At 35.7% G+C, this 21,281-nt stretch overlaps 3 protein-coding genes across 3 annotated transcripts in view; 1 reads left to right on the top strand and 2 right to left on the bottom strand.

Annotated features, from left to right (window-relative positions):
• The first annotated feature begins 180 nt into the window (after positions 1-180).
• LOC147397271 (uncharacterized) lies at positions 181-6,545 on the top strand. Its single transcript, XM_086452804.1, has 3 exons — positions 181-779; positions 2,531-2,718; positions 5,735-6,545. Exons 1-3 carry the CDS (start codon positions 332-334, stop codon positions 6,263-6,265), a joined length of 1,167 nt encoding a protein of 388 aa, XP_086308930.1. The 5' UTR covers positions 181-331; the 3' UTR covers positions 6,266-6,545.
• A 1,278-nt stretch (positions 6,546-7,823) lies between these two features.
• On the bottom strand, positions 7,824-11,641 carry LOC147397270 (ACT domain-containing protein ACR2-like). Its single transcript, XM_086452803.1, is given in 9 exon segments — positions 7,824-7,957; positions 7,960-8,188; positions 8,283-8,387; positions 8,483-9,151; positions 9,413-9,480; positions 10,581-10,695; positions 10,797-10,848; positions 11,266-11,334; positions 11,516-11,641. Coding segments are annotated over 8 exon segments (1,407 nt in total). The 5' UTR covers position 11,334; positions 11,516-11,641; the 3' UTR covers positions 7,824-7,856.
• A 4,793-nt stretch (positions 11,642-16,434) lies between these two features.
• Positions 16,435-21,281, bottom strand: part of LOC147397269 (uncharacterized) — a 31,115-nt gene continuing 26,268 nt past the window's right edge. Inside the window, exons 3-5 of the mRNA XM_086452801.1 lie at positions 19,296-19,416; positions 18,195-18,254; positions 16,435-18,099 (exon numbers count right to left, since the gene is read on the bottom strand). Coding sequence (XP_086308927.1) covers positions 16,642-18,099; positions 18,195-18,254; positions 19,296-19,416 — 1,639 coding nt within the window. The 3' untranslated portion in view covers positions 16,435-16,641. The remainder of the gene's footprint in view (positions 18,100-18,194; positions 18,255-19,295; positions 19,417-21,281) is intronic.

Below are 21,281 nucleotides of genomic sequence, written 5' to 3'. Positions count from 1 at the left end.
CCCGATGATTAGAGTAGAGAGATGCTATTACCACACCAACTTTTGCTAATGCTACACCAATTCCAATGTGTAATTCACCAAAGAATTGCATACAGTTGGGGTAGCGTTAGCAAAAGTTGGTGTGGCAAGACAAACCCCAAATGGATTAGACTTAGAATTTGGAAGTAAAACAAACATCAATTTACCCCAAAAACAAAATACAAAAAAGAGAGGATGGAGGAGACGGCCCTTTCAACAGCTTCACTCTTTCTCTGCTACTTCTCTTTCTTCTCCATCTCTCAAACCTAAAATTTTCTTTTATTCTTTTTTATGGGAAAATAAAAATCCAACAATGTCTTGGCTTTCTCTTTCTCTCCCAAATCCCTTCGAATCCAAACAAGAACACCAACAAAATCTCTCAGAAAACGAAGACGAACCAAGAATCTCCTCTCAGTCACATGGAGGAGGTGTGAAAGAGGATTTATCAGAGTTTGGAAAATCGATCGGGAGCCAATTATGGGGCGTTGCCTCTTTTCTCGCTCCGCCACCTGTCACTGCCACAGATTCCTCTTCGCAAACTCTTCTCGGGATTCGGAATGATTTTGCAGAGATTGGAGGTAGTTTGAAGTCTGGATTTTCTAGGTTTGCTTCTAACTTGTTGCAGTTTCAGAATGAAGATGAGGTGGAGGATTATAGAGATGGCATTGTTGGGGTTACCGAGGAGGTTTTGGAATTTGTTCGGGAGATTTCTATACGACCTGAATGTTGGATTAATTTCCCATTGTCATTGGAAAATAATGGTAATTTGGTTTAATTCAGTTATTTTTGTTTGTCTTTTTATGCTGCAATTATGGTTATTAGATTGAAATTTATTGAAAAATTGTTATTAAGTAGAAAGGTTGAAGCTTATATTTGAAAGTGCAATTTTTTAGTAATGTTGCTTGATTTTGAACATCAATTTTATTTTTTGGTGATTATTAAAGAGATTTCATTGAAGGAAACAGAAAAGTACGAAACAGAGAGGCACTCAAAGGTCGAGGGGACCTATTGAAACACTCCAAAGCAAAAACGCCCCAAAACAAGAAAGCACCCCATTAACAGTGCCTTAAGAGTTCTTACTGTTGTTATTTATTTATTTATTTATGATATTGTGAAGATTACCTAATGTATTACATATAAGATATTCCTCCCATTAACAATTCAGTTTTTAGTACCCGTGGAGATGAGCTCGGAAACATTTACCGTTATTACATATAAATCCCTCTTCAGAACCTCGATCTCTTTTCAATTTTAACAATTCATTAGATTATAAACTGTGGACAACCAAAATTCGAAAATAGTGATATTGGAATACAAATTATGTGATGGGAGATGGGTTTCCCTTCTAACGGTGTAGGGATGGTTTATGTACCATGGTTGAGTTGGCCCTCCATTACTTTTGGGTTAACCGCTGAGATGTTAGCCCAGTTAGGCTAGTTTCTGAAATTGCCTCTATTATTGCAGCAAGTCAGTTAGGAATTATTAATCAAACAAGTCCTACTTCTGTTGAAAATGCATTGGATTTCAAAAGGACTACAATCACATGTTTGTATGAATGTTTTGATGTAGGATGGGAGGGAAAAATACAAAGTTTTGCAATAAGGATTAATAGGTTTAATGGAAGAAAAGATTAGGGTTAGGTTCTAAAATGGCTAAAACCTAGGATAGAAGGACAACATAGGTAATGGAGAGATTATAGCTGGGTTTAGAGGGATTTGAGGTCCAAAGCGATGGTTTGGCTAGCACAAAGGGTGCTGTATTTTCCATGGCAGCAAGGAATGATACTAAGAGAAATAGAAAAATAAAGAAAAGAGAAGGAGAAGATGAGATGGAGAAAATGATGATAGATTAACCTTGACTTTACACCAAGGATTTCAATGGCTTCACACCATTAGAGGACTCTTATAAGAGAAAACTTGTAAATTTTTTTTCTTCTTCATTTATTCATTGATTTTAAAATAACAAATTGCATGTATATATGGTCTCCTACTCCTACTAAGAGTCCTGCAATAGCCTAACTACTAAAATAGGGAAAAAAATCCTGAGCAGTAAATGTCTAACTATATTAGAAAATTAAAACATACCCCCTACTTAAAACATGGACTATCTACTAAGGAGTTAAGAAAAATTAAAATAAAATTTAAGTACAACCCCCAAATAGATTGTACTAAAGACTCCTAATCAATACGGACTCCTAACAAAGAGACTCCTAATCAATATGGACTCCTAACAAATATGGGCCATGGGTCTGATGCCATCACCTTTTCTATATAATCTTTTGTGTAATAGGAATATGTTGCATATGAATCTTGTATTCTTGTTATAAAAAATGAAGTAAATGAATGTATTCTTGTTATCAAAATCTCGGTCGGTCACCTTGGCCGGCCTTGCCTTCCTATTAATGAATGATTACTTATAAATAAAAATAAAATAAAAATTGAAGTAAACATTATGTCTGCATTTAATTCTACATCTATTTGCTTGTGAATTGGAATATTTTTTTTTCTTGCAGATTTTGATATGTCTGATGTTCAAAGAGAGCATACTTCAATGGTTGAGCGTTTGGTTCCAACTCTGAGGGATTTAAAGGTTAAGCTTTGTCCAAGTCACATGAATGAGGGACAATTTTGGATGAAATATTTCATTCTGTTGCATTCAAGGCTGAATGAACATGACTTGGAACGTCTGGCAACTCCCCAGGTAAGAATTCTGTGTTCTTTCTCCTAATAATCGGTTCACATATTGGAAATTGCACTCCATGCCTATTTAGTCGATAAAATATGTATTATTTTTTTGTGTGGAAGCTACATGTGTATATATAGACACCTCATTTTGTACTTTTCTGACTCACCAACTTGTCGCCCTGATGTGGTCCATCTCCAATGATGAGCAATGTCCCATAACCCAGGTTAGAACTCTCTTGGTTATTTTTCAAGCCATGACCCATCTAAGACTAGGAAACATCAATTTAGGATAAACAAATGTTTTCTAAAAATTGCAAACTTTTTGGAAAATGACCAGAATTTTCTTACCCTCATTCTGGTTCAAAAATACCTTTGGAAGCTTTGACATAGAAAAATTCACCTCTGGGACCACTTCTGGAGCAATTTTAGTATCATTTGAGCCACTCAGACTAGACCAGTGCTACTTGTGCCCTGAAACGTGCCATGGACATAAGAACAGTGGAGTTCCCAACTTTTAGAAACCAAGAATCAATTCAACCTACAAACGGTTGGATATGCCTGATTGTTCGACCAAGTGAACACCTCACTGCTAGATGCAAATCGACAAGCAAATTCCTACCAACAAAGTCGCCAAAATCTTCACGTGTATGTTAATCTTGCATCCCCCTTCATGGAGAACCAAATCACATTGAAGTCTCCTGTCCCACATGCCATGTGTATAATCTAACTCCGCTCAAAATTGAGACCGCCAATTTATGCATGTTGGTCTATAATCCACTACCCCTGTAGCTACTCAACGAATATAATTCGGCCTCCACCATAACATCTGCAACGTTCAACACTTCCTTTTCCCAAATGATACTCTCTCTTTCTCTCTCCCTAAACCCATAATACATTAAGGATTCTTAGGATTGTGCAATTTGTATTACTGTGGGATAAGCTGGCCATGCTTTTTGTACAAGGGAAATCGTTGATGTCTTCAACAAAGTTAGGGTGCAATGGTGTCTGTTTCTAATTTACAATTTTTACATGGTGATAAATTTGGGATAAGATATTTAGTTTATGTGATTTTTTTAGAGGCATAAAGACGTTTATGCACATGTGTGTGAACTATCATCCCAAACCACTATATTGCAATTTGGACACAAGCACCTCTTGATTGTCCGTTTTAAAAACATCAAACATTTTTTTATTTATTAAGGACTGTTTTTTTGACTTGAGGTGGGAGTTTCTGTCAAATCTGAAGATTTGGTACCAGAGTCGAAGAGATGGTAGAAAGCTAGGGGGACATGGAGCTTGTTTCCACAATTTTCTTTGGTATTAGACTCCATAGCATACCACTTGGGCATTGTTCATTAATCAATAGTACCATACTCTTCAAAAAATGAATGCTAGTTTTTGAACTTTTTTCCTTGGTAGTAGAAACACATTTTTTGTCCCTTTCTGAGATTAATAGATGATGACCCCTCCTAGGATCCAAAACCCAAAACAGAATACACAAATATGAAGGAATCTAAACCTCATTTCATGCTTTTAAAAATCGGCCATGGCTGAGATGACTCTACAGGTCACCTCGATATTGTTAGTGAGTAAGACAAGACGCCATGATTTAGATCTGCATTTTTCTTCTTCTTTCTGATTCACAGATCTGCAAAAATACTCTAGTCTTATCTGAGTCATCTTGGTATTGTTTGTGAACAAGACGAGAGCATAAATCGGATTTAAAACCATGCCTGATGCCCCTTATTTCCCATTCCTTGGATTTAGGTGATTTCAAACCGTTCAGAAACCAGCCCAAAGATACAAAAGAAGGTGAATAGAATGACTTATGTATTGAGTCTCAGATCAATTAATCAATCAACAAAGCCTTATACCAACTATTTTGTGTCGCCTACTCAATGTAGGGCCATATATTCTGTTAAAGAATCTTTCCTCTCTCCTCTTAGAACCTTCAACCTAGGCAGCTGTTCACTGGTGTTGCCTGCTCAATGTTTGTTGTTGGACACGGTCAAACTATCTCAGCAATCTCTATCTTATGTTGCCTTGTCAGACTAGACTCGACTCTGAGTAGGGGTTGCAATTGCATCCTACTTGAACTATTTCATTGTTCTCTGAGGGCATGTTTGATTGCACAAAGAAAATAGGGTGGAAAACCATTTTCCATGGAAATAACATTTTTCATGTGTTTGACTTCAGTTTTACATGGGAAATGATTTTCCACCCTCCTCTAAAAGTCCCACAAATCCTGGATTTCATTTTCCCATCTATATAGGTGGGAAAATGAAATCCACATATATTTTCCATCCCAAATTAAAACCCTAACTCCATACCTTCTTCTTCTCCATCACTATCACCTCCATAGCCACCGTCACATTCACTCTGTCCATCGTCGTTGTCGTCGCACCATTGCCATCTCCGTCACCGGTCACCCCTCTCTCTCTCACTGTCTCCCCCTCTTCTTCTTCTTCCTCCTCTTCCCCCTGCCCCAAGCCTCTTCTTCTCTGCCCCAAACCTCTCCCTCTCCTCTTCCTCTCCTTCTTCTTCATCTTCCTCAGATATTTTTCCCATGATTTTATCCAAGTAAAATCAAACAATGGAATTTGATTTTCCAACCCTACCTATTTTCCACCACTATTTTTCCATGGATTTCAAATTCCATGGAAAGTCACTTTCCATGCAATCAAACATACCCAGAGTTTATTAGTTTTCCTTTCATTGCTCCAAGTCTCCTTATTCTAATGACCTTTACTTTCCTAGTTACCTCGACTTCTCACAATTTTTGGAATCTTGAAATCTTTCTTGTAATAATTTCCCCACCATTTACTTGTGTGGTTCTTAAGAATAAATGTATGTATGGTTCTTAGGAATAAATGTAATTTTTTTTATGTAATGAATGAATAAAAGATCCATTTGGAATACTAAAGAAACATTTCGCAAAACACATTCGGGTATCTTTTCATCTTGCTATCCTTATAGCAAACCATAGGTGTTTCTCTAGTATGTAATATGTAATTAAGTACGACTCCTTGCAGATTGTGGAAGCAAGATATGAACTGTCGCAGAGGCTGCAAAGCAAGACCAATACACAGTTACAGAGCTCTAAGTCTGATGATTTATCCATGGAGGCAAGCAGTAAGGGTGGTGAAGTCCAAGAAGAGAACACTCCGGTTCCGGAAAAGAAGGATTTGGTCGAGAATGTAAATGCAGCACATCATGAAGAGGTCGATGCTGATCAGTGGTTAGCAGAAGATGGTGAGACAGGCACTTCTTTTGATGCTCGAAAACAGTTTGGAAAAGATCAAGATTTCTCCTTCAGTGATCTCGAGGAGGATGATAATGATACAACAAGTAAACAAGGAGGTTCGAGCCTGAAACAGAATATACGGGTTTCTTCACCCAATGTCGATGGTGGATGGGTCCGACTTAGTGAAAATTCTGACGCTGTGAGTGGTAGAAGTAAGGCAGTCCAATCAAATTCTCGGGAGAAAGGTTCTGATGGTGAGGAGTCGAACGAATGGCTTACTGTTGATGATTTCGACTCAGACAGTACGGAGATTGCTTAAGTTTCCAAGATTCTGTAAAGTTTCTCTGCTGGTCATCTGGTTTCTTGACATTTCACTTTCAACCTGGTAAATAAACTTGTGTTTAGATTAATAATTTGTCGATGTCAGTTCACGTGGTCACCCAGTTTTTTGTTGTTGTTGTTGAGTTCATTATGGTATATATTTTGTTTCTCTCTGTTGAACACGGAAAAAGACCATTAAATTGTTTGATGATCACCGTTGTAGATAAATTTACATTATCAACTATATTTATTCTCGTAAAAATGTTATTTGCTTGGTGCGGGCTGTCTTTAAGCTGCCAATTTTTATGCGTTCAAACAGAACTCTCTGTTTGCATTGTTTTGGTTTGTGTTTTTTTTATTTTTATTTTAACTGATAAAATTATGTAATTATTCAAAAAGAGAAGAAAATCAAAGCATCTTATGCTCCAGCCACCATCCAGACACTGACTTAAAATTTAACATTTCCTCCAAAGCCTGATACCATTCTCCCTGTTTCATTTCACATCAAATGCATAATTGGATAGAGTGCCCCTAACCTTACTAAGGGCCTTTGGCTCAAAAACATGATCTGATGCTTTAGGGTTGTAGAGGACGAAATTCTATGAATTTTGAAAAAAAGAAAAAGAAAAGAAGATATTTTTCACCGTTGTATTTCGTTTGTTTAAGTTTGGGAGTTACATGGAAGTTTGGTAGCTGTCCATCCGTCCATTTTTAAAACTTTGGATCTAGTTCAAAAGAAATTATTTTTTTTAATATTATTTTTTAGAGGAGGATCCGAGTTATTCAATACTTAGAGGGCATTGGAATTCTGATGTGGTAAATCCATTTGAGCAAAACGACCCTTGGTAAGGTTCAAAATCTTACTATGATAGTTAAGGAAAGGGTTTCACTTGGATATAAATGTAGTCCTAGACCAACCCATACGAATTGGAAAACTAGCTCTACTGGTGGACAGAGAGAGAGAGAGAGAGAGAGGAGAGAGAGAGAGAGTAATTGAATTGTACATGGTTTTGAGAAGGATTCACAGGCTGATTGGTTCATGGGTCATTATCATTATTCTCTAGTTATGATGGACCACTGTGGCCTTAAATGTTGTATTCCGACTACTGTTAATTATAATAGAAGGAAGACAGGACAACAAAGATTGAGCCATTGAAAGACGATGATTGGTGAATTAATGAATAATTGCAAGAATATTGATGAAGTCATGAACGCTACAAGACTGTATCATATTGAATTGTCGAATTGAAGCTGAATCAAATGTTTTCATTGTTACTTGCAAATTAATCTAATTGTTCAAGATATTTACTAATTATGCATCCTAAAGTGTTCTTGAGTTGCTTAATTGTTGAGTTTTGATGGGATTTTCTGCATTAGTAGATTATTACCTTTCTCAAATAACAAGTAGAAATCTTCACAATAGCTGCCCAAGACGAGATCTTTATCGATGGTTAAGATCATTTTGATTTTATTCACAAGGCTATCACATTGAGTGCAAATGCACCCAAAGTTTATTCATATACAAGCCATTTGATAAAAAATTATGATCCTAAATGTACACATCAAACACCACCACCTCCTCTCTCCCTTCACTTGATTTGAATGAAGTTGTGGGAGAAGCGTTCGATCTGTGATTTAAGCATACCCCCAAGCGAGAACCGTGATCTGTCTGGAGAGCTGGTCTGGGTGAGTCCTTCTTCACTTCTAGAGAAAGTGGTTTCATTTCTCTCTTCATAGTCTCGACGATCTCCATGTCTACTTCGTTCCCTGATATATCTTTGACGTAGAATGCGTTCATTGTATTTTCACCTTGTGTCTCTACATCTGCTCTGAGAACAAGAAGCCCATACTCTCGAAGCACCCGTGTGATGTCAGAAAGCAGACCTACCCTATTGTGAGCACGTAACTCCAGCCGAACCCCCTATTTGAACCAAAAATAACAAAATAAGTAGTGTTAAGTTAGCCAAATTTGTTGCATGGGCAGTCGAAAAAACGGTCTTAAGTAGGGTTCATACCTCGCAGACTCTACGTTCTATAGCAGCCTCTAAGCATTTTACAACCCGTTGCTTCTCGTTCTCTGTGTTCAACGTGCACCCGTCTATGTGTCGGATGTAGTATTCCTGCATCAATAGATAAGTTAGACGACCAACGACGACACCGATGAGAAGTAAATATTGCCCTTATACATAGAAGGGTTAATAGGTTTGACACATACCTGATATGCACAATCTCTATTAGAACTGATCGAAGCATGGAATACGACATATTGCATATCGGTAAGTGTGCACACCGTATCGAACATCAGCCTTTGTCGATCCTTGCATTCTATGCTCACAACTGAATATCCCTTCTCATTACACCTCTCGATCGAAACAATAGTCTTCCTCCCATCTTCCTCAACTTCCGATGAAACATTCGACGATGACCTGCTGATGGACCCCGATGATGGCCCATCAAAGTCCCCTTTGGCTAACATCAGCTGGTGCAATCTACGCTCGACACAAGTTATTGTTCCATCTCCTCCTGAAACACCTGATGTCTCTACTCCTTTTTGCTCATGTTGAGCTCCATCTGCATCAATTGAAGTGTCTGCAGCGTTGATGACTGTTGAGAGATGATCTTTGATGGTAGCAAGGCGGCAAGGGTCACTGATGCAGCTAGCAGTAGACTGATCAGAGATGTAGGCAACACAGGCGAGTCGCTCGTTGTGGCTCCATGCGTGGGCTTCTACAACATTGCATCTTAGGTCGGTGAGGGCCGCAGATATCTCCGAGAAGAGTCCGGGTCGGTCAGTCCCAGTCAACTCTATTGCCGTGCCGATGACATTCCCCGTAGTGGGCTTCAACTCATCGGAGTCTAGGGGTTCTGTCTTTGAATCTATGGCCTGCATGGTTTTTAACAAAAATAAAAATAAAATAAAAATTTGAAAGTCAAAAGTCAAGGGAGCTATTTTAATTGTTATGAATACAGGGATGTATTTATAATATGTTACATTAATAAGGAGGGAGTTAAATAGATATAAGTTAAAATTTGAAAGTCAAAAATCAAGGGAGCTATGTTAATAGTTATGAATACAGGGATGTATTTATAATATGTTACATTAATAAGGAGGGAGGTAAATAGAAATAAATACCAAATAGTTTACCTGCTGGATATAGTTGATGACTCTTTGGTTGGTAAGTTTGTTTCCATGCTCATCTTTGACGTGGAAGACTGCAAAAACCATACAGCTCATCATCAATAGATATAAGAATTTTAGACGAACGCTTCCACGTTTTGGTCTTAGTCAAAATATTACTGAGAAATGACATAAATGCCCCTATCTTCAAACTTGAAGCTCCATATTTTTTTTTTTTTGAAAAGTATAATATATTGAGACTCAAAGCTCTATGTCTTCAACCTCTATGATTAATTATTTTTAATCCATGCAACCTCATTTCAACATAGTAACAAAGTTTGGATTCATTAATCAGGAGTTTCAATTTGAGAAAGTTCAATAAGAAAAAAATGGCAAAATTTCGGAGATTATGCAAATTATGTTTTGGGTGTTTCTCAACCTCTCTAAACACCTCATTCTTCTTGAAGTTTGATATTTGAATGTTGGTGTTTTTTTTTTTTTTTTTGTGAAAGTGAAAGGTAAAAATGTTACAATGTTCCCCGATTAATCCAAGAATCATTGATTAATTTGTCAATTTAATCGGCTCACCACTACTTTGAAGAATTTTATGATTTTTTTTATTTTTTAATTTGGAGAATTTTGTGACTATGATCTTCAATACTTCATTTTGAAACTCTCCTTACTCCCTTATAGAATAATCTTGGTTTTTCTATCCAAAATTCCACCAACTTTTTCCTATTTCAAAAATCTCATCTTGTTCTTTATTGTTTTCATGGGTAAGCTGGATTTGAACCCATGACCTCAAGGTTGCTTTGCAATGTGTCAAATCAACTGAGTTATGACCATAAATTTTTTTTTTCCTGAAAGATTGAAGATTACTGATTTTGAGAGATTGAAGATTACTGATTTTGAGAGGAAAAATCAAGGGCTTTGCTTAAACATTTATGTCATTTTCTATTAGTTTATTAGAGAACACTGAGATCAAGGGGGCATGTCATTTGAAAACCGAGCGGGGTATCTCAAAAATTGACCAAACTTGAAGGGCTAAGCTAAGTTTAGACAGTAACTACAGTCTGTAGTCCCTAAGGTGTTGTGCACCTACAGCAAGGGATTATACATTATGCTTTAGAAGGAGTTTATAGACAGTAGTAAGTGTCTAATGAAGCACATATGTGAGTTATTTAGGTTAGCATACCATCCATGAACCATCCAGCATCAGAGGAAATGTAGCTTTTGGTGATGGTAAGGTTCATGTCTGTCAAAGCTTTCACCACTTGTAAGAGGAGTCCCTGCTTGTTCACGCTATCTACCTGCATCGCCAATGCACACAAATTGATTTTCATCTCTGTCTCTATATGTATATGTATATATCTTTGATGTTTCACTCTCTAAATCATCAACTCTTACGTACCTTCACAATGGTGTAAGCTTCATCGCTCTCATTGTCAATGGAAACTCGGCAACTACAACAACACAACATATCATGTATTTTGATCAATGGTGGAGAATGATTCTTTTTCTACACATCATGATATATAGCCTAGTAGCTATTATATATATATGATATATATATGGGACCTGACCTGAGTCAAACAAAGCCCCCATATAACCCGGAAACTGGGTCAGACTCGGCTATGTACATTCTCATATCAAGACACGTGGCTCCCATGCAAGTGGGGTCAATGTAAAAGAAAAAAAAGAAAAACCAAATTGATTGAATGATCATAACCGTTCAATGTATAATGGACGAACGAAGATCATAACGAAATTAGGTTGATTCTTGATTGATATCATATGGATATATTTGAGGTAGAAGGAGTACGTAGGACCCATCAAATGGTTGGAAAAAAAAAAAAAAGATTCAAACATGATAGACTAACCTGGGCCCATTAATCCTCTCTGTAAGGTTCTCAAAGTCAGGATCAAAGTAAGGCCAACAAACATCCATGCTGTCAAAAACAAAAACACATTAATTAACTACACAAATCACCCAATGCCATTAAGATTAGAAAACACATTCTAAATCAAATCACGTTATTGTTCTAAATCTTCCACAAAAAGTTATAAATGAGAGAGAGAGAGAGAGAGAGAGAAGAACATAAAACAAAACAGAAGAGATGATGAAATTACCTGTGATGTGATATATAATGAAAGTAATAGAGAGAGAGAGAGAGAGAGAGAGAGAGAGAGAGAGAGAGGTTTGTTTATTGAGTTTGTGATGAAGAGAGATGTATATATAATATATATGGAAGAGATTCGAGTTTTGAGAAAAAATCATGTATAGAGAAGAGAAGAGAAGAGAAGAACGTCAAAGAAGACACGTGCAAGTTTTTGTGATTTATTGGCCACGTTGTGATTGATTCCTTCTCACCACCTTCCCCTCCCTAAATGTATGGATGCAAACATCTCTCTCTCTCTCTCTCTCTCTCTTTGTCTTGTTTGACTCGAGACCATATGCGATGATAAAACTCACATTATAAGATGGTGGGCCCACACGCCAACAAATCAGGAGGATCCTCCAAACGAGTTCAGACTTAAGGTTATATTTGAGGTTACCTCTACTTTAATACAATGCTTCTATGGAATCACTTTTCCTCTATTTGGAATTTTGCTGCTAGCTTTTCCGACTGGGGGGCAGCATTGGAAACTTTGTATTATATTAAAATGATCAAAATACCCTTATATGTGCTGAATAATTTACTAACATCTCATCAATAAATTAATCACAAATCAAGTTATGTGAATCATAATGATTTTAAGACATGTTTGATTGCAGAGAAAATATTATTTGACAAATCATTTGTCGAACAATTGATTTGTCAGGTAAATTCTTTTCTATTGTTTGAGCAAAACATATAAAATTTCATGAAAAATTATTTTCATTGTTAGAATTGTAAAAAATTAAATAAAAAATAAACATAAAATAAAATAATTTTAATTTGACTTTGTTGATAACTATATACAAAATCACAATAAAATCATTCTTTTGTAACAATTGAATTGTTACTAACCAATTTCTTAAATTATTAGATAGAAACTACTGGCACCCCAAATTTTAATTATTACACCCAATTTCTTAAATTATTTATCACACCTCAATTAAGGATTAAAAGACAATCTTCAAAAGGCACAAATTATAATCTCAACACTATAACACTCATTCAAACAATTTTAGTAGTTGTTTATAATTATGATTAAGCTTATATAACCTAGCAAAAGCCTGAGAGAATTTCTATTGGCACCATAACTTTTATTTATGATTTCTTTTCTGGAGTGTAATCAATAAAAGTTGAGGTGCCAATAGTAGCTCTCTATGTTTATTTTTAAAATAAATATTGAAATAACTTACAGAAATTAAACAAATGATTGACTAAGCTAATTTTAATTTTAATTTTTTGATAGAAATAATTAATTTTTAGTAATTTAACTATTTATTTTGCAAATAAAACATAATTTTTAACAATTTAAAATAAATCACTATTTTAAAATTTTAATGCCATGTGTGATGGCAAATCATTTTCCTAGAGGGTGGTACGAAAATGATTTGCTGCTAACAAAGAAAAATCATGTGTGTTGGCAAATTATTTTTCCCGTAATTTTTCATAGAATTGCAATTTTTTCTTGATTTCCCATGTAATCAAACGTACCCTTAGTACATTGTGACTTTAGAGATTTTTATTTTTCTAAAAAAAAACAACCTTTTTTCATCAATTCTTCATAAGTGGCACAGTCAGAGATTTTGAATAAAGTGATGGAGAATTTTTACAAGTGGCATCGGCATTAATTGACATTGATTGATATAAATGACTTTAACTAACGAAAGGGTTACCTAAAAATGTTGATCGAGAGTGGCTGATAGTCAGAGCAACGTTAATCAATGATATGGTGTGTTTCACTTTTCGTGACTATATTGCCATATCAAACATAAGATTTTCTTGTAAAAGTGCTTCTCACAATTTCATATAAGAATTTAAAAATCTGAGTGCCCACCAAATATGCTTTTAACTAAAAAAAAAAAAAATGATGTTTTAATTAATGTAATTTAAAAGTCCTTTAAATATTAAATTAGATTAGAAATGATCTTAATCACTGGAAGCATCAAGAAGTGATCGGGCAATTGACTGCAACGTTTTTCACTGAGCAACTGGAGGGAGACAGCACGAGGCAAAGCAAAGGGCAGAGCTTCGAGTGACTTGATTCTTTGCTCTTCGACAAGAAGAAGAAATTGAACTACTTTATGGTTGCAAGCGAATTTAGATTGGTGGATTCCTATCACTACAAGTTAGATTTTTGACAATTTTACTTCAATTCGCTTGATACAAAACGAGGGTGTTAATGAAAGTGTTTAATTAAAATGATAACCTAGTCCGTGTTTGGGGAAGCAAGGCTCGAGTTAAAGTGCTTCTACTAGACACATTTGGTGGAATCGTCATAGTTCCAATTAATTGTTTTGTAACCATGTTGCGAAAAGAGGATAATCATGGTTGAGGAGGGTAATTATGGTATTTTAATAATTAAAAAAGGATTAAAGTGTGAGAAGTGATAATTACTTTGAGGGTAATTTTGTATTTTATTTAAAAAATGAATAACAAAAAGAGAGGAGAAATTTGAGAATAACCATATAGTTCGAGGGTAATTTCATTATTTGTGCAAAATTGGAATTTAGGCATATAGCCAATGTGAGAAGCAGAAAGATGGCTTAAACTAATATTTGTATGCCTCTAGATACACAATTGCACTTCTCCATAAAAAAAAGTGTATCCCAAAAGAGTTATGTATCCCGAGGCATACAAATCTATGGTTCTCAAAGTTTTCCACGTCAAGAAGTCGATTGACCTGGCGAATGATATTATCAGGACTCATTACGAAATGTTCGTTTTGAGTCTTAAAAGCGTTTTTTTGGACCATCAAGAAACAGGAAGTGATCTCAGAAACGTCCAACAAACGCTACCTTAGTGAAAGAAAATGACGACTCTTTGTGATAAGAGGACACAAGGCTTAATGTCTAAAGCATATCCTTTATTGCCACGTCAACAATAATTTTCTTTTTGTGGTTGCCAATTGAAACTACCATTACTTATAAATCAAGTTTTCTTATTAATTTAAGAATTTAAATTAAATCATAAGAAATCAAATACTGATATAGAAGAAAATTCCTGACGCGGCAAAGATAAAGAGATAATTAAGAGGACCTCAATGTATCTATCCACTTATGCATCTAGAACTATGGACTAGTCTCTGTCCTCCACTTGGCATTTTAATATACCTTTTTGACACCTAAGCACTTTTTACAAAGATAACCTTCACAACTTAAACTAACACCACAAAGGGAAATGGAGATGGATTAGTCTATTGGAACCACTAAAAATCTTTCTCTAATAATTTGTACAAATTTGGAGAACTTTTTCTCAAAAAAAAACAATTTTCCTAGACAATGACAATGACCAAATTGAATTTCAAATTAAAATGTTTGTGATATTTGATTGTAGCTTGGAAAATGCCAAAAACGAAAGTTTGTTTAAGTATTGGGGGGGTAAGGATGGTTGTGAGAGAATAATATTAGGATATTCGCAAATAGGTTGAATAATAATTTTTTTATTTTGTTGTCGGAAAGACGATAATTTTATTTGCAGAAAAATATTACAAGAAAATGTGCAATTAGATACACACAAATCATTTTTCACCGATTTTCTCGAGCAATCATTTTCTAGTTGCAAATAAAAAGAAAGTCATTTTCTTTTTGAGTTCTTTTAGGATTTAAAGTCAAATTGGATGCTTGTATCCAAAGATAGTGACTTGTAAAAGAAAATAGTTATAGCCCAAGAAGCCGGGCTCCCTTTCTCAGAAACCAAAAGGGAAAAAAGAAAGAGAACCAGTTCTATGTTCTCATGTTTTTTTTGGAATACACATGGCACAAACTTATTGGTTATATATATATATACATATATATTAAGGACAAGTAATGAGTACGTGCCTAGGCATCTTCACTAACACCCCCCAACCCCAAAAAAACAAATAAATTTCTATAGTATTTTTGTTTAAATATGCAACATTATATATATAGGCGGTTCAAGGAACATGTAAAAACAATAGTTTTTCAAAATATAGGTTAGAGGTTTTGGATTGAGCTGATTTTTTGCAAGGATGGTCGCTATGATGAGAAGATCATTGTCACAAAAAATCAGTTCAATTTGAAACTTCTAAATCCATCAAAAGTTATTTACAAATTATTGGCAAAAATTGATAAAAAATCGATGGTTCACATTCTAAATCACTTTTAATGGGATTAAAAGTTTCAGATTGGACTGATTTTTTTTGGATGATCTTCCCTTCATAGAGACCATCCTCACAAAAAATCAGCTTAATCCAAAACTAACCTATATTTTGAAAATTTATTAATGTTACATATGTTTTTTCATATGTCCCTTGATCTGTTCCCATATATATATATATGTATATGTATTCATCTTGAAACGTAAAAATTGTTGACATACAGTTTGGTGAATATTTGAGATAGCACTTTGTTTTAAAACACAATTGACAAAAATATGGAATAGAATTCTATTATATATCTCAAGTTATTTTTCTTACAAATAGCAGGGTTGTTACAAAAAATTTAAATTTCACAAACTTAGTCCAGTGAACTTTTTATTTTTTGATAAAGAAAAGGATTGATTTAAACTTGTGAAGCGCAATCACAGTTGGAGTCGGACCCACAATTAAATTTTAATAGATGATTAGTTCAATGACCTTTGGTTATCCAACCATCTCCATTCAGTCATATTCATCTCTTAATCCCCTTTTAACCCAAGAGATTGAAGGTGACTGGGTTTCGGGTTTTAAAAAAATGGTTTTTGGCTAGAGGTTGAAGACATGGGCATTTTGGTCATTTTCTAATTAGTCTCACAGAGGACACTAAAGCCAAACAGAGCATGTCATCAGTTTCAAAAACATATGGGGGTATCTCAAATATTCACCAAAACTGGAGGGGTATGTTCTAAATCATGCAACAAAGTACAAAAAAAAAAAAAAAAAAAAGACAGACGGCAATTTTGATCATACCATGATAGAAACAGACATTTAAAATCAACACCACACTATTTTGACAGTTAAGGAATCTCTAGTTAACCTTCTTGCCTATTTACAATTTGAAATTTCTCTCTTAAGAACACTTCCATCCTCTGCAAAGCCTGATGTCTTTAAGGGACCATAATGTGTACAAGTTATCCAGATTACTACTCACCATCCCCAGAATGTCAGGGCCTCCAACCCCTCCAATCAGCTGGCCTGATAGGATGTTTCACATCAAGCAAATTGGACGGAGGCCTCAAATTCGGGTTAGAATTGAATCCCAATGAAGATATTGGACCAAATTGGACATGCCCACCAATGGGTCTTGTTTGTGCAGGCTTCACGGTAATAGTTATGGGGCAAGGCTGATAACCACAGGGTAATTCTTGGGGACGCAATGGTGGACATACAGACATAGGCGGTGCTGGGAGGGGCCTGGGCAGTAGTGGCCCATGTAGTAACTTTTTCGAAGTGGGGTTGGGAACCGTTGATGGGAAACATGGAATTGAGGGCCTCGAAGTTGCAACTGTTTGTGATTGCTTCCGGCGCTCCATATTGGGGGGACACCACTCGGGCATGTCATCGTCATCATCTTCCCAAAGATTCTTTGGTGGATGCCATGCAGTTCGATTATCTTGTTTACCAATCCCTGGTTGACCAGGCAGATCACTACTATGAGTCATCGGCTTCTTGGGAAAGGGTACCACAGGCCTGATGGATTGACCCTCTCCAAGTTTCTTTGACGAGTGGGGCATTCCTTGACGGGTATCTAGAGGTAAGCATGGAAAATTTGGAGACTGTGGCCTTTGTTGATTAGCAATAATCATAGGTTGTACGATGGGGGGCAGTGTACAAGGCACGGACCCACCTACATTCTTGCCACCTATAGCTGGAAGTCTCTTGTCCAATTGACTAGCATTCGAAACACGATTGATATCACTGGGCCCACAAGCAGCATTGAAGTCAAATTCAGGAAGATCATCGTCATCAGGAGCAGGTCCATCATGGGTTTTTCCAATTTTAGGTTGTGCAGCAATAACGGGTCTTGGAAGATCATAACCATTGTCAGATTTTTCTCGTCCTGAGCCCTGTATGAGAGGAACCTCAACATCCAATCTCATGGGACCCCCCACAGATCTTGAATCAGAATGCATAGATGCTTGAAATCCCATTGAAATGGCTGGCGAGTTGTCACGGATCAATTGGATTAGCTTTGGATCAAGTTTAGTAAATGTTTTGCCAACTTCGGTCTGGACTTCACTAGAATGGATATTCTTGCTTTCAATACCAGTGTTTCCTGAACTCTCAATAGCAGAAGGTCCAGTTTCAGATCCGGGTGGGCTGGAAGCTCCGCCAGCTTGTATGAGTGGAGCATTAGCTTCTGCATTAGGTTGCTCTGAAACGGAAAGTTTCTTTCTATCACTCTTCTTTGAAGAAGTAACCGAAGATTTGCGGTTTCTTCGCCACACAACACAACCAATTAACGAGTCTTGGTTATCTTCGACAGCTGCCATACCCTTGAAGAAACCATATTTAGCAAGTATTGTGATTATGGTGTCGCTGCGTGGACAAACATAAAGATCAATCCCCGGAGAAAGTTGTGCAAACCCCACTCTCTCCCCTTCTTTGTAACCCTTTGTGACCTGTAAATTAGAATGAAAAACTTGATATTAAATCACAAATAATTGAGAATTAACATTACTATTTTCTTCTCTCATTGTCTCTCAGTCTCACTCACCTCCTTCATGCCTTTAAGTCCAGTTTTGGAAGACCCAACTTTCCAACAAAGTGATGTTACCTAAGATAAATGTTTAAATGGTTCAGTAGTTCCTGATTTGAATCAATTAACAATAAATGTGTATCATATCGTAACATATCTGAATTTTTATGCATCTCACATAAAGAGGGAAAATTACATACAATATCGTGGTTAAAAGCTTCATAGGTAGGTTTGACTCAAGTGGTCAGTAGATTGCTAATTTTTTATGAATATAAAGGATAAGTAGCCTACTTTGGCTATTAATGCTCTTAGTCCCCATCATGACAATAATAAAAGTAGGCATTCTTTTCAGGATTGCCTTCATGAATAATCTGCTGTCATCCTTTAAATCACAGTATTAATTCCAAAAACATGCTTTTTCACGAGTCAATGTAGATCAATTAAACAAAATAAAGATACTCCTATTGGAATATATTTATATATATAGAAAGACTTGTTTCCCACCAATCCCTCACTCTGAATTATTCTAGAAACCTGGCCACTGATTAGGAAAGTTTTCCAGGCCAAAGAGGCTGCATCCATTTTTGTGGGCTTTTGCCAAATTAGTTAATGAAAATACAAAATAAAATAAAATGTTATGTCATTAATATGGTTCAGCAAAAGATTTTTTATTTTATTTTGCATGAATTGTGCTCTCTCTAGAACTAGTAACAAATAAGGATACTATCAATTACAGGGCCCCCAACAAATTTTTAGGATACGTAGGAGTGGGAAATAGTAATGTTACACAGGCAACTTGTAGAATGGTTCAATTATATACTCCAGCAATATATATGAAATACCACATAAAAAATGTTAAGTTAACAATTTATTATCTCAACCATCTATAACCAAATGGATGAAGTCAGTCAGTTATTACTGTTAACGGTGCGAATCTATTATTTTCCACCACTAAACACCCTGACTTTTTTGTTTTTAACCAGGGAACTTGTCTCACTAAGAACACTTCTAATGCTTCATTGTAACTCACATAAGTCAGGACCAGACATGACAGTGACCACGCTTTATTATTTTATGATGCATACTTAGTAATGCTAGAGAATGACAATAAAAGATTACCATCAATGCGCGGCTGCGCGAACGAGGAAGCTCTTGAATAAATTTTTCAAATGCCTCTAACCTTACTTTTCCTTTAACTTCTATAGACTTAGACCAGTTGATATCTGGAGCCTTCTCACCGCTGCACAAATGGTTTCATTACAGTGAACGGATATTAAATAATTTTTTCTATTATAATCTTCAAAAGTATATTTACAGCCTTTAGGCCACAATTTACCACATCCAGCCTTTACAATGCCGAATGGTTAATGTTTTGGAGAAAAAATAAATAAACATGAAAAATCAATTTACTGACAAGGGTGAAAAAAATAATAATCATGCAGGATAAGCATAAGTAAATTAAGGAGGGGGGGGGGGGGGGGGGGGAGGAGGTATTAAAATTGGAATCTAGAACCAGCAACAAGAAAAAAGGTTTACTTTATGAGGGGCTAGTTAAATGTTGAGCATAATTTCTCTGTCTAAAACGAAACAGAAACCAAAATACTAGAACAACAAAAGAAGACATGACAAGCCAAACACAATAAAAAGGAAAAAGATAAAATATAAAAAGAAAGAAGATAAAACGTGAAGTGAAATAAAACTCAAGATGAAAATATTGCTCATGGCTCATATGTGTCCATCAGCACTTGTCATGTCTGACTGTGTTGACAGCTTATCTTGCAGACAAGCTCAATAGTAGAGGGACATCAAATGGCGAATGATAAATGATTGGCTTGAGAGAGATGGGAACATTCTACTTATTCTCTTCCTCATTTTTTTCAATTTTATAACTCTTCAAATACTTTTTTACCATCTATGTTCATCTTCCATCCTACGTCCTTGATCTTCAAATCAAAGAATAGAACTCAGATCGATCCTTGAACCTAGATGCTGAACGAAGGAGCAACCCTGGTGAGGTGGTGAAGTTTGTGGTTATAATACCATAGACCCAGGATCAAAGCCTTGTCTTCATGCTTAAACTATCCAAGGAAAAAAATTTATTCAGCTAAATTAATCCCTCGTGAAGTTATTGAAGAGTGTTGGCACCTGCAGCTAGAATATCTGCTCCAACATTTACCTCTATAAATAAGATCAGCTCCTCTGCTTGATAAGTAGATCAACCAAAGCTTTTCTGGACCTAACAATTTTCTCTCAATCAACATTTTCTATTGTTAATTATACCTATTTTTACCTTTTTGTTGTTATTGCTGTGAGTAAATATTGATGAACGAGTTTGCTATATCACATGTGAAAGATAATTGTTTCGATTTGATAATTCATGAGATGGAACTTTGGAATCTGATTACTCTTAGCACGCTCCAACAAAATAAAATAAAAGAATCATTAAAACCCACCAATTGATAGTGTTAGAGAAGAACTAGTAAGTGAAGGTTAACACTAGGCTATAATATAACATAAGCGTATTCAAAGTTAATCACTACTCCAGTTCAGGTAAAAGAAGAATAAACACATCAAATTCAGCAATTTCATTATATCTAAGGTATTTTTCAACTACCAATAAGAGCCAAACCAGAAATGTACAAAACACGTAAAAGAAATCTAAACTAATTGTAGGTTGATAAGAAATAGAATAACACCACACATGGGTCACAAGCAGGGAAGTGAGACGGCCTAGGGATGGGCCAAGTAAGATGTTTCCCAAGCCATTCTGAACCAGTAAAATGAAAGTACTCATCTGAGCTATCATGTTTTCGTGGATGGCTGTGAAAGGTCAACAGATTGGGTGGTTAGGACTTAGGATCATCTACTTGGGTTGCACTTCAGAGCCACGATACCCAAATGCATGTATATGATCAAGTAACAATATATGTGGGATTCAATAAGGACACATAAGATTTAAGGTACATCAACCACCAAAAAAAGTATAACAGAAGTAACAAAACATTAATAGGAGTATCATATTAACTGAATATTCCATTTTTTTACAAATAAAGTTTTTTTTAATGGATAAAACTTTTATTAATGAATAGGTGAAGAAAGGAGGTT

Source organism: Akebia trifoliata, chromosome 8, assembly GCF_017979445.1.
Source record: "Akebia trifoliata isolate Shusen 1 chromosome 8, ASM1797944v1, whole genome shotgun sequence".
NCBI classification, from domain to species: domain Eukaryota; kingdom Viridiplantae; phylum Streptophyta; class Magnoliopsida; order Ranunculales; family Lardizabalaceae; genus Akebia; species Akebia trifoliata.
Note: the sequence above shows the minus strand (reverse complement) of the source record. Positions and strands in the feature narration are given on the sequence as shown.

What these genes read in the sequence shown, in the direction of transcription:
- LOC147397271 (XM_086452804.1), top strand. Translation starts at nt 332, where the DNA reads ATGTCTTGGCTTTCTCTTTCTCTCCCAAATCCCTTCGAATCCAAACAA. An exon ending in ATTGTCATTGGAAAATAATG is followed by an intron (nt 780 to 2,530) that starts GTAATTTGGTTT and finishes TTTTTCTTGCAG; the next exon opens with ATTTTGATATGTCTGATGTT. An exon ending in AACGTCTGGCAACTCCCCAG is followed by an intron (nt 2,719 to 5,734) that starts GTAAGAATTCTG and finishes GACTCCTTGCAG; the next exon opens with ATTGTGGAAGCAAGATATGA.